The sequence below is a fragment of the Pseudocercospora fijiensis genome (assembly GCF_000340215.1).
Source record: "Pseudocercospora fijiensis CIRAD86 unplaced genomic scaffold MYCFIscaffold_20, whole genome shotgun sequence".
Classification (NCBI taxonomy): Eukaryota; Fungi; Ascomycota; class Dothideomycetes; order Mycosphaerellales; family Mycosphaerellaceae; genus Pseudocercospora; species Pseudocercospora fijiensis.
In genome coordinates this window covers 281,729-293,823 of record NW_006921551.1, presented here as the reverse complement: position 1 = coordinate 293,823, position 12,095 = coordinate 281,729, and the positions used below count along the sequence as shown (strand labels likewise).

General features: G+C 54.7%; 5 protein-coding genes across 5 annotated transcripts; 2 read left to right on the top strand and 3 right to left on the bottom strand.

Annotated features, from left to right (window-relative positions):
* Positions 1-27: 27 nt before the first annotated feature.
* Positions 28-641, top strand: MYCFIDRAFT_180648 (uncharacterized protein; the record flags this gene model as incomplete). The annotated part of the gene is made up of 5 exons (XM_007934413.1): positions 28-253; positions 288-342; positions 368-449; positions 474-579; positions 616-641. 5 exons carry the CDS (start codon positions 28-30, stop codon positions 639-641), a joined length of 495 nt encoding a protein of 164 aa, XP_007932604.1.
* Positions 642-1,865: 1,224 nt separating this feature from the next.
* MYCFIDRAFT_212765 (uncharacterized protein) lies at positions 1,866-2,651 on the bottom strand. The gene has a single exon (XM_007934412.1). It carries the CDS (start codon positions 2,519-2,521, stop codon positions 1,901-1,903), a length of 621 nt encoding a protein of 206 aa, XP_007932603.1. The 5' UTR covers positions 2,522-2,651; the 3' UTR covers positions 1,866-1,900.
* Positions 2,652-6,729: 4,078 nt separating this feature from the next.
* On the bottom strand, positions 6,730-7,203 carry MYCFIDRAFT_45664 (uncharacterized protein; the record flags this gene model as incomplete). Its single annotated transcript, XM_007934397.1, has 1 exon — positions 6,730-7,203. One exon carries the CDS (start codon positions 7,201-7,203, stop codon positions 6,730-6,732), a length of 474 nt encoding a protein of 157 aa, XP_007932588.1.
* Positions 7,204-8,012: 809 nt separating this feature from the next.
* On the bottom strand, positions 8,013-9,775 carry MYCFIDRAFT_180645 (uncharacterized protein; the record flags this gene model as incomplete). The annotated part of the gene is made up of 4 exons (XM_007934411.1): positions 8,013-9,546; positions 9,582-9,606; positions 9,636-9,736; positions 9,765-9,775. 4 exons carry the CDS (start codon positions 9,773-9,775, stop codon positions 8,013-8,015), a joined length of 1,671 nt encoding a protein of 556 aa, XP_007932602.1.
* Positions 9,776-9,811: 36 nt separating this feature from the next.
* MYCFIDRAFT_180644 (uncharacterized protein) lies at positions 9,812-12,075 on the top strand (the record flags this gene model as incomplete). Its single annotated transcript, XM_007934410.1, has 9 exons — positions 9,812-9,844; positions 9,877-9,995; positions 10,021-11,400; positions 11,432-11,459; positions 11,496-11,505; positions 11,540-11,722; positions 11,772-11,866; positions 11,894-11,946; positions 11,982-12,075. 9 exons carry the CDS (start codon positions 9,812-9,814, stop codon positions 12,073-12,075), a joined length of 1,995 nt encoding a protein of 664 aa, XP_007932601.1.
* Positions 12,076-12,095: the final 20 nt, after the last annotated feature.

Genomic DNA, 12,095 nt, shown 5'->3' with positions numbered 1-12,095 from the left:
GCTAAAAAAGCAGGATGTCGATATCGCATGCTTTTACGAAGTCCTATTCTCTCTCGTAGTAGCAAAGCAACTGAATCAATTTCTCCCGGCACACTGTCCCTCGCAAACAATACAGCTCGTCACCACTCCGTAATACTTCCCTTCGGTATTCTCTTACTGTCGTTACCAGCTCATTTGGGATCTCCCTCGGATCCTCAAACTCATCCATTACCAAAGCCGCATCGCAACATTCTCCTATCAAATACGGATTCCCGTCACCGCACTATATGGCTGCCACATTCGTATAGGAAGACATAACATTTCACGGAAGGCGGAAGGCGGAGGGTCAATGGGATTGATTACGTGATGGCTGAAAAGATTATGTAAGCCAGAGACTCACGATGTTCGCAACCTTCGGCTTGATCATCCAGCTGCCATATCAACGCAACGCTTGTACCCTCTTCTTTCCAGTGATCTGCTTTCCAATTGCTGAGAACCAATATGAACAACAAAAGCAAGACATTCCAGGCAAGCTACCAGGCATCTATAAGCCTTGGCTTCGGCTTCCTCTCTGTAGAGCTGTCCTCTCTATCGTCGCTTGTGACGTCTATAATATTGAGGGTGCATCTTCTGCAGGCTTAGGCTCTACCTCCCAGGTGTGAGAGAGGTGTCCATGAGCCTTGAATTCGGCTCCGCGACCGGAATATGGTGTCTGCCATCCACTCTAGCTCTCAGGTGTAAGAGAGTCGCATGCGAAAGCTCTGTATGCCTTGCTTTGTATCATTTCCCACGACTTCAAGCGCTTCCTCGTGCAGACTCGAATCTAACTCTGGACGAAGCCAACTTGCTTATATACGTAATCAAAAGAAACTCTCCGATCTCCAGATGCTGTGCGATGCGGCGGTGACCAGACTCTAGACCAAAGACAAGCTGAGTCAGGAATTGGAGAAGAAGTTGCTAAAAGTATAGCTGCACAAGATTTCGATGCTGATATGGACAGCAAGCGACTCGCCAGAAAGAAGTTCAAGCCAAAAGATTGCTCAAGAACAACCTGATCAGATCCACCTGAAGAGCCAACAGCCACCCTGGATGAAGCCAAACCTCCCTACGAGCCAGCACACTCATCGAGACACATCTCGACAACCACAGAGGTTCTCAGCAACATCGCATCAATCTCGCTTACACCACGATAGCGCTGGAGCTCGGACGAGGATTGTTACGAATCCCTGATAGGGCACGCGCTACTCGCCACCATCTGCTGCAACTCAACAAAGCGCAAATCGTTAGCTGCAGGTGTCGAGCTGCTTAGATGGTGCATTGATCGCCTGCTCAAAGCTCATTATCAAGGTGTTGTCGTAATCCAGCAGAGCCTAGCCTTCGGCCAGGCGATCGACGTGCATTGTCGGAAGATTGCTGAGCGGGAGCGGAGCCAGCAGTGCCGGTAAGATTGACTGGCGCAGTCATCGGACCAAGCATGTTACAGCAGCCGATACACTCCTTCTCGTACTCTTGGTTGTTCCAATCGAAGTTGGTACGTTTCGATGTGGGCTGCAAGAACGGCAGTTGGCGGTGTGTCGTCCTGCCCCCGCTTTCTAGCAACGAGACCGTTGGAGGAGGATTATACTGCGGCGTAACCGCGCCTGAGTAGTGGCACGAACTCCAGAGTGTCGAGAATGTTGGAGCATACTAGCCTTTGCTGGGAGCAGAGATGGCGAGCTGGATGAATTCTCATCGATCTGTACTGTATCAGCGGCGGAAGCGAGGTGTTGATTAGGGCAGAACAAAGCAGAGCTCGCTTAGAAATGGTATAGGATCAGGTTGGCTTGAAGGCTTATTCATCCGAACATTGCATTGCTCAGACAGGCACAACATATGCGATAGGAAGTCTGAGGTGCATCCCGTGATTGCTACAGCGAGAGATCTATACCATTATTGCCGCCCTCGAGGCTTCCGCTGCCTGTAGAGAAGCTTTGAGCGCAGCAATTTTTCGATCCCACAATTCACGTTCAGTCCTAGCCACCTTATTAGCCCATCTCTGATATTTTCGCTTGTCATCTTCGAGAGCCTGCTGCGCGGCATTGAAATTCTGCTCGTAGGGAGCCACAATGCTGCGCACCCTCTCATTCTCCGCAATTTTCCGGTCGAGATCCCTAATATGCTCATCCTTAGTCTGCCGGTTGAAGTGATCAGGGATTTCACTCTTCTGCCGTCTGTGCCAATCGATCACAGCCTTCGAGTCATAGCGCTTAGCAAAGAGGTCGAGGATGCCTTGACATTCTGCTTGTAACAGCAGCAAGGACTCGCGTAGCCATTTTAGGTTGTCCATTTCGCAGGGTATGTCCAGTACAAAGCGCTCTTCTGGGTACCGAACAACAGTGCATTGGATGTTCAAGGCTTTTCGGAGTCGTTGAAAGATGTTCTCGGGCATGAATGCTTCGGATAAGGTACTAGCTGGCCCTGGCCCGATGAGACATAGAATCAAGGCTCGACGCCAGACTTCCGGAATTATGCTCGGGGGACAAGGCAGCTGGTGCATATGCATCACAGCACGCACGAAGCTAAAGATGCCGCAATCGTAGGAGTTGCGCTGACGGAGATTTGCCGAAAGTACCGAGTGTGAAGCGCGAGGCGCTAGCTGTTGCGCAAAACCATCTACCGTCCTGCTAAGGTCGGCACTCGGCTGATTGCCTAGAGAGTCGTAGATCTCGTAAGTCGCTGCCGACGAGTCGATTATTGCCATTATCCAATGACTGCCTTTCAGAATTGGGCAGTAGTGGCGGCTACACTTGCTGAGTGTGGAAGGCTCCCGTCGGAAGGTCGAATCCAGAAAGCCGCTTTCGTATACCCTCCACTGCAGCGGCGAAGGATTGAATACAGACAGGGCGATATACAAAGCGGATGCCGAAAGCCACCTGCCTGGCTGCAAGGACTGCGCCATGCCCTCTGCAGTATTCTCGGGGAGAATCTGGCGAGACGGCGTGTCGATGGCTATAAACTCTGCAACCCTCCAAGGCTTTATTGTCTTGGACACGCTGGCGTAGCGTCTTTGGGTGACATTCCCATTCTTCAACATGTCCATGTCTATGTCCATGCCCTCGGCGGCGTTAGCAGGTTGTGGAGGCGTTTGCATGACTGGTGCACTCGCTGCCGCGACCGCCGCGGGGCTTACGATGTAATGGAGAGAAGCCTTGCGGTGCGAGTCGGTGGCGGAGAGTGCAGGTGCTGCATTGGTAGTGTCGAGCCGAGGTGTGGGCATAGGTGGTGGGGGTGTTACTGCCGAGCTTGCAATGTGCTCAGGTTCCTCGGGAGGTGCCAGTGCAGGTGCAGGTGCAGGTGAAGGTGGTGGGCGTGTTGCTGCCGTGCTTGCAATGTGTTCAGGTTCCTCGGGAGGTACCAGTGCCAGTGCAGGTGCAGGTGCAGGTGAAGGTGGTGGGGGTATTTCTGCCGTGCTTGCAATGTGCTCAGGTTCCTCGGGGGGTGCCAGTGCCAGTGCAGGTGCAGGTGCAGGTGAAGGTGGTGGGGGTATTGCTGCCGTGCTTGCAATGTGCTCAGGTTCCAGTGCAGGTGCAGGTGCAGGTGAAGGTGCAGGTAAGTGGCGTGTGGTATACGCATCTGACAGAAGTGCAGCAGCTGCATTTTCGTGGGCACTCTCATCGTCGTCGTCGTCGTCGTCGTCGTCGTCATTATCCTGCAGATGCAGCTGCCAAGTATTGAGCGTGTTGAAAGGAGTCGCCATGTCCATGTCCGTGCTACCAAACATGGACTCGTCCTGCTCCTGCTCTTGCTCCTTTACGAGTCGGATTGGCGTGATGGGGCCTACGTCGGTCGTAGATGCGTCTGCGTCCATGAAAGCGGCTGAGTCGTTTTGGGGGTCAAGATTGAGCGAGTCAGAGGAGAAATGTAGTGGAAGCGGGCTCTCCGCGGATCGACCGTGTTCGCTTTCACGTCTGAAAGGGTTGTGGCCATCATCTTCATCTTGAATCACGGCTGTCGAGTTCATCTTCCGTCGTTTGGCGGGGAAAAACTTGAATGGTGAGTCAGTGTCCGGTTCCCATCGTTTTCGAGTCGATTTCGATGTGTGATGTTCGTTTGGTGTAACTAGTGGGAAGTGCTTCGCGCTCGTCGAGTCTGCTTTGTGACCGGTATTGCTGCTACCAAGTTCACCAGACTCTTCACCAGACTCTTCACCAGACTCTTCACCAGACTCTTCACCAGACTCTTCGCCAGACTCTTCGCCAGACTCTTCGCTACCTGCAATCTCTGTGCCCTCTCTACCAGCTTCGCCTGCAATCTCTGTGCCGTCGCCGTGAGACGAATTGTTGTTGTCTCCATCCGTAGTAGGTCGGCGCTTAGCTTTGCTATTCGCTGCAGCTGCCTTACTACGGGAGCGAGAAAAATCGCCCTCGACTCCAAGATTACGCAGAATTTCTTCCGCCGCACCGTATATATCGCCTGTCTCCACATCTTTCGACCGTGAATGGCCTCTCCCGGGCTGTACCTTGCGCTTGTCTGCGGCACGCTGGACCGCTTCGACTACGTATAGCCAAGACACGTTGTGCCCTTCTTCTTCGCATACGAGCTTAAAGAGGTGTGTAAGGTTTCGAGCGCAGCGCAGCGCATCCGCGCCGAGGTCTCGAAGGACTTGGTACGGGCGCACCTGCCAACCCGTTTTTTGGAGCGCTTTGATGCGGCGTCGCAGGTCCTGTCCTTCAAAGCTGTTCAAGATCGCGAGATCGACGGCATCAATGACCTTCGGCCCTATCTGTTCATCAAGCTTCGACCATCGGCTGTTGTCTTCCGGCTTCCAGTCCTCGCTCTGCTTGTAGATGTCGCATACTTGCTGGAAATGCTGCAGCGGGGCGTCGATGTCGCAACTCGCCTGCAGTGCGTCAAGTGCAGTACGCAGAGCTGACGACATGCCTGACGACATTCCCGAGGAACGGTGGGGTGGTGGTGGGCATACGACACGGTCGGCGACAGAGGTGACAAAGAAAGCGGAGCGCTGGGAAGGACGCCATGGTGTTTCTAGGGTGGATGATCGCTTCCAACCGAAAGCGCCAAGAAGTCGGCTGGCATGCTACCCAGATTTTGGGTAGAATGTCACTCACTGAGCCCAGAAACTGGGGCAGATGAATCAGCCACACACACTAGCCACACAAGCCTCACATATTACCCGCACTTTCATAATTATACTAGGAAGCCCTTCACTTCTCATGATTGTGCAGCCTTCACTTCCGTCTACAGACCTTTCAAGATAGCGACTCCCTCCCTCTCTCGGTATAGATACATAAGACCTCTTATGATACTGAGAATCATGCAGAGTTCACGATTCTTTCAAAGAGTGCGGCCACGACACTCGTTATGCCCAGGGCAGAAATCTCTGCTACAGTTACTCCAGAGGCCGACCTGACAGCGCGAACAACGAGAACGGTCACAGTCATTATTATTGCTATGGTGCAGGATCTTTGGAGGCCAACTCGGCAGCCAGAGCAGGAGGAATCAGTAAGGTCTCGATGCCTGTTGCAGGGATGTTTGCCAGACTGCCAGACTGCCAGACTGCCAGACTGCAGGACTGCAGGACTGCAGCAGGTAGGATACCTGTCGGGGTATTCTGAGAGATAGAGGTACCTCATCCGTCCAGCCCTCAAAGAAACACCTCTTGGCCCGCCAACGAGCCTGTCGGCATTGCATTGCTCCGTACTGCGCTCCTGCTGACTGGACGCTTCTCGCGACATGGCAAGCCCGTCGATCGACAGCAGCGCAGATGACGCACAATTTTGGCGGCTTCTAGAAGCAATAAGCTGGGAACCTGGCCATTGCACTGCCTCACTCTCTCGCAACAGGCGCTGCAAAAAGCACGTAGCCCACAACAGTCAAGCGACCTTGAAGAGCCTACTCTCGGCAATCCTCCACCCTCAGCAATCCAACCCGCTCGCCGCTCTGACCAAGGCGCTGGAAGTGACGGCCTGTGTTCACCACCGAGCTGCAGAGCAATTGCCTATCGACTGGTTCTCTGATCAGATCGTGCCCGCTTGGATTCGCATTTCAGAGTTTCGCGCACAAGAGAAGGTAAGCGCACGACCTACGCCATTGAGCCGAGAACTTGGCTAATTATGTATAGGCCATCATTACTTTCACCAATGGATTTCTCTTGGGTCCAAATCCGACAGACGCCAGGTCTCTGGATAAGCTTACTGCCTATGCAGGCCATCTGGTCTTTCTCTGGCCATCGCTGTCCGCACCTGAATCTTGCGTCAATGACTTCTCTTCCAGCCCAGCTTTCACAGCCGCGAGCCAAAACGACCAAGGCCCTTCTCGCAGTCGGCCATCCTCTGCAACGACTCTACCAGCTGGCGGTGATGTCTGGGAGGAGGTGGATCTCTCGGCGACTGCTGCGCCAGTATTATGCGAGCCTCGCCAAGATGCCAGTTTGACCCAAAGGCTGCCAGATCTTGCACCCAGCGGAGATATGCAGAACTTGCCTTCCGACAACGCTGCCGCTGTCGACTGGGACCTGTTCTTCTCTCCCGATAACCCACCATGGCCTTCATATCCTATGAATACTGCGTCTGGCTTTGGGCATGGCGGTAATGTGCAGGAAGGCCCTTCAGACGACACTGCTGCTGGCGACTGGCTCGAAAGGTTCCCGTCACATGGTGTGTCAGTCGGCGTCTCTTCCAATGACGACAGTGCTGCTGTCAACTCCTTGCTCCAAGACTCGCTCGCCACGCACTGCACAAGTTATTCGGTTCAGGTGGGCACTCCCTCCAGCATGAGTGACCCATCTGGCATGAGTGACCCATCTGGCATGAGTGACCCATCTGGCATGAGTGACCCATCTGGCATGAGCGGATCATCCAACATGAGTGACCCATCCAATACGAGTGGCCCATCCAGCATGAGCGGACTATTCAACATGAGTGGCTCATCCAATGTGAGCCGATCGTCCAACATGAGTGACCCATCCAACACGAGTGGCCAATCCAGCATGAGCGGACCATTCAACATGAGTGGCTCGTCCAATATGAGCCGATCGTCCAACGTAAGTGACCCATCCAACACGAGTGGCCCATCCAGCATGAGCGGACCATTCAATATGAGTGGCTCGTCCAATATGAGCCGATCGTCCAACATGAGTGACCCATCCACCACGAGTGACCCATCTAGCATGATAGACCCATCCAGCATAAGCGGTCCTTGCAACACAAGCGGACCATCCAACATAAGTGGCTCATCCAATATCAGTGGCTCATCCAATTCGAGTGGCAAGCGCAAGGCCATCGACATCAACGACATCGAGGACAACACAGAGCCAGGCATGCCGACGAAGAAACAGCGCTACACTGCGTACATGGCAGAAGGTTCAATGTGGCTTTAGTAGAGAAGACAGAAGATAGGAGAGCAGCCAAACAGCGGGACTTTGGGGCGCGCTCCAATGCCTTATTGATGCACGTACGTGGGAAATGAAATGAACGTGCCCACAAGCGCATGCAGGAAAAGGGGAGTGTTCTGCTCACGTGTTCGACCTACCAAGACAAGAGACAAAGTCATTCCCGCCTTCGTAATAAATAATACACACCTACCCACCAACCCATTGCAAAAGTCATCCAGTTCTGGACGGAAATATTTCTTGGACCCAAAAAAATGTTGCGAGGCTCCTCCCATTCTCTATCGCTACAAGCTCCAACTACTTCGCACAAGGTGCTTCCTACGTTACGGAAAAACATTTGACCCGTATCTCAGCTCGCTCCCATTCTGACTCGTGTAGCCTGCGCACCCTAACATCTACGCCTGATCTCAACATTCGTGGCAGCAGTGAGTAACTGGGAGTGGAAGGAAATATACAAGGTCCACTGCGACCGCAAATTCATGATCGAAGAAGAAGAAGAAGAGGAAGAAGAAGAGGAAGAAGAAGAAGAAGAAGTCACGTAGCAGTACAGTAACGATTATGCAGTGAAGCTGCGATGGTAGGTATTCAAGTAAAGCAGCAAACTCGCTTCTTCTCGCTTTCAGTATCCCCGTGATTTATTGCTTTACTGCTGCCTTCGTGCACGGAAGAGATCACCCCGCGATTCCGGCGACGCCGCGCCGCGCCCTTTCATATTGAGAATGGCCAAGCATGCGTTCCGACGCTTGCCAAAGATCGAACCCCAATCTTCCCGGACGAATCTTTCTGCAAAGTCTTCGTCGAAGTGGAGCTGCCATGGCTCCGGCCGATCCGTAACCAAGATCCAACTCAGGCCTTCAAGATGGAGTGCACGATAGAGAAGGGCGGTGGAATTGTCCCAGCGGGTGTCGCTGTCGGTCGGAAGAGGAGTCGCTCGATGCAGATGCTCAAAGCCCCATGCACATGCCCAACGATGGGCACCGAGAGTGCCGGCAGAATGCAGGCTGCGGGCAAACGGTTCGGCGAAGTCGTCGATATAGGCTTCGATTTGAGCAGACAGGAACTCGGGGTCGGTGAAGGCGTCCTGAGTAAGTAAGGCCCGCTGTTCCAGCCAGTCGCGGAGACGCTGATGGTAGGCGACCTGGTCGTGACAGAGTTCGATCGAGGCGGAAAGAGCGGCAGAAACGCTGGAGAGGGAGAGATGGGTGAGGAGATGGCTCGCATATGCGGTAATAAGACGGCGTAGACTCTTGGTGTTGTCTTGCCCACGCGCTGCAAAGGCGTCCAGACGAGCCACGGCGTGACGACGGTGCTCGAGAACTTGGGAGTCCAGGTCTTGGGTGCGATTGAGAAGGACACCCAGGTCGTGGCATACAGAGGTCGCGAGGTCGAGGCCTTCAGACAGCATTTGATCGACGTATTGGAGCTCAGAGGCGGCGCTCGCGAGAGGTGGCAGCCAGGCGGGAAGCAGTGGAGGGACGCTATACCATAGCGCATCGGAGAGACAGCGAGGCAGGTCGATGAGAGCGTCATGGGTGTGGGTACAGCGCTGCCAACGCGCGTGCCATTGTGCCGTAGGAGAGTATAATGTGTGCTGGTCTTGACGTGTGTTGCGTTGGCGGTAGCGCTGTCGCTGCAGCAGAGTGCGCGCGTGGTTCAGCAATGCCTGGCGCGGTGGCTGGATGTTGTCTTCATCGTAGTGGGCGACGCGGGCGGCGAGCACGCTGGTTTCCCAGTCGTACTCGGGGAGCGGCGCGCGGATGGGCAGGTCTTTGAGCCAGTGGGTGTGGTGCGAGGCGAGGGGCCACAGGATGCGCTCGAGATGGCCGGCAGTGGCGGACACATGGGCGCTGGCGCTGGCGCTGGCGGAGACGGTCGAGGGCGGTGGCGGTGGCGGTGGAAAGCGGTCGTGGTGCAGGGCGTGCAGCAGTGTCTCGGTGACATTCGTTCTCCCCTCGGCATGGGCGTAGCCGTCTTCCCTGCTCTGGCTGATCCCGATCCCGATCCCGTGACGCGGGGCCGCGAGGTAGTAGTAGACCAGGCCAAACAGCAACCACAACGCATTACGCACCCACGCAGGCATCGCGTTGAATCCAATTTCTGGCGGTAGGCGGTGGGGTGGCGACAAGAGGGCGTGGGCGTAGACATAGACATGGATGAGTTCAATTGCGGCTTGCGGCCTTTGTCACCGTCGCCTGCATTCCGACAGCAATACAATACCAAAGTCACGGGTCGCTCAGCTCACACCGGGGCCCTGCAGCCTCTGCACCAGCACCAGCACCAGCACCAGCACACGCCGACGCCGCCGCTATGCAGAGCAAACGACGCCTTATTGCCATGTTCGCCTCTCCGCCTCCCTCCGCCTCCGCCCTTCCGCCCCTCCAGCGAGCGCCGTCACTGGCCCTCCATTCCGCATCTATATGGCGCGCCCGCGAGACCTACATAATGAATGGAAGAGCCGCGTGCAGGCCACCCACAGTGCGCTGACGGAGTTGGAGAGAGCAAGAGAGCGCGCCGTGCCCGACAGAAACCCCTATCTGCTCGCATTCCTGCAACAGTACGCCGAGCTCGAGGCTTGGGAGGCACGCTTGGTCCGCGAGTACACCAATGCCAACGCCGTGCTAGAGCAGTGGAAGCATCGTCGTAATGCGCAGCCCGACATTACACCCGCCTCTAGGGAATACGCATGTAAGTATGAGTCTGCGCCTACGCCTACGCCTACGCCTGCACTCATCTGTCTGCGCTGTACGTGCTGACACCCTTCCTGATCGCCTCGCCGCTGCCGACGCTGAAGGCGCGGATAGTGACGCTGATGCTGCCGACGCCGCCGCCTCCTACTCGACCCAGCGTATACCTGGCTTTCGTACGCCGCGAGTCTCCGTCTGGCTTCTCCTGCTTGGCCTCTTCTCCAGCCCCCTCGTCCTGCTGTACCGTCGCCCGCTTCCTGTCCCTCCTGGCTTCTGGGAGCAGTCGGCCGGAAACCTGAGCTCTCTGCTTAACGCCGAGCCCGCGAGAGTCAATACGACCCTACAGACTCGCGCTCTTGCTCTTTGCGCAATCGACCACGCCCGCTGTCTCCTGTCTCCCTCGCTCGTCGATGTAGCAAAGGTACGCGTCCATCAGAGGCCCTTGGGATCAAGTCTTGGCTACTGCATTCCTTTCCAGTGCTCCGCTACTACTGGACTTCTCGACGGTGCACGTGTCGGCAAGAATGCTTTCATTGAAGACTTGCATATCAAGTTCTCGACCCTCGAATCGACTTTTGCCGATATGGTCGAATTCGACTCGATACTCGCTGCAAATCAGTCCATCCTTCTCGATACGCTCCTTCAAGCAAGTCTGAATCCTCCGCCTCCGCCACGATGTACATCCTCTCTCCCTACAAGGGCGAAGTGTCTCTTTGCGAACTGGATCCGGGCGAACTGTGGCCGATGTCTCTTGCACGACTGGTTCCGTCTCGCATTTGCCGTGCTCCTCCCACCACTACACTTCGAGCGCAGTATCCAACAAGCTGCTACCGTACATCGTCGTACTTCTCAACTCCTGCAACACCTTGCGGCCGACATGACGACTCAGCAAACCATGCGCAAAGACTGTATTGCTAAGGCCAACGACGTCCAGACAACGATACTTTGGCCTATTACAGCTCTTTCTACTGAAGATTCACTTCAGCAAGTCGACGTCGTTCAGTATTACTTCCGCTACATTATTCCTAACGCATGCCTTGGCCGTGACTCGCCATGGAAGCTGCAAGAGTGGTTGGACAGGTTGAATTTTCAGCAGCTTGAGCAGCCCCAAGGTCCAGATATCGCTGCGCAGCTCACCGATTCAAGCTCCGCATATGAGGCAAGAGCTACAAATATCCAGCGTCTCGGATACTGGACCGAGGAAACCCGCCTGATGGGTATAACGCGTATGACTCGCGAATTCCTGGATGGGTTGCGTCAGCGCTTTACCAGTGTTGATGCCATGTTGAGTACTTGGAGAACGGTGCTTTTGGACGGTAGACAGGAGGAGGAGGAGAAGGAGGAGGCGTGATCGTGAGTGTACTGTGCCTACGTTGAGGCCTACCGGAGCATTTTGCAGGACAGCTGTGATACATTTTATTACGCCGAGAGAGAATCTGTAGTCGCCCCAAGGTGTTCGAGAAGATGCTACTACGATCTGAGCAAGCTCCTGCTGATGTGAAAGATGATGATTCAGATAATCCCGTTATCGAAGAGACCGATATCGTCGTCGATGCCGCTCACTGGGGAATCATCGCCGGCGAGCGCTTTACCGGAGATCATATTCTTTGTGCCCTTCACCAGCCGACATCGACCTTCAAGATGGATGGCACAGAGATAGCGAATCTTCGTTCGGCCCATCGCAACGACTACTAATCCGCCTCGACCATTGCTCCCAGCAAGCAGCTATCAAAGTACTGGTTACGCTTCAGCTTCGATGATGTGTACTCCCAGCGTCGGATTGTGTATCGCATCGGCGACTTCACGGCCAGGTGTCTGAGACAGACATTTGCGAATCAAGGACGAAACCCTCGCGGCCAGATTTCTAAGACAGACAGAGACCTACGAGGATGAGTACAGCTTTAGGTATAAAAAGACAGGAAACGAAGCCACTCTGCTGCTGCTACTACTCTAACAACAGAGCACTCAACTCTCTCCCTATCTAAGAAGTCTTTTTTTTTGCCCCATCTCGCACTTAGATAACAAACACAACAAGCGTTCTC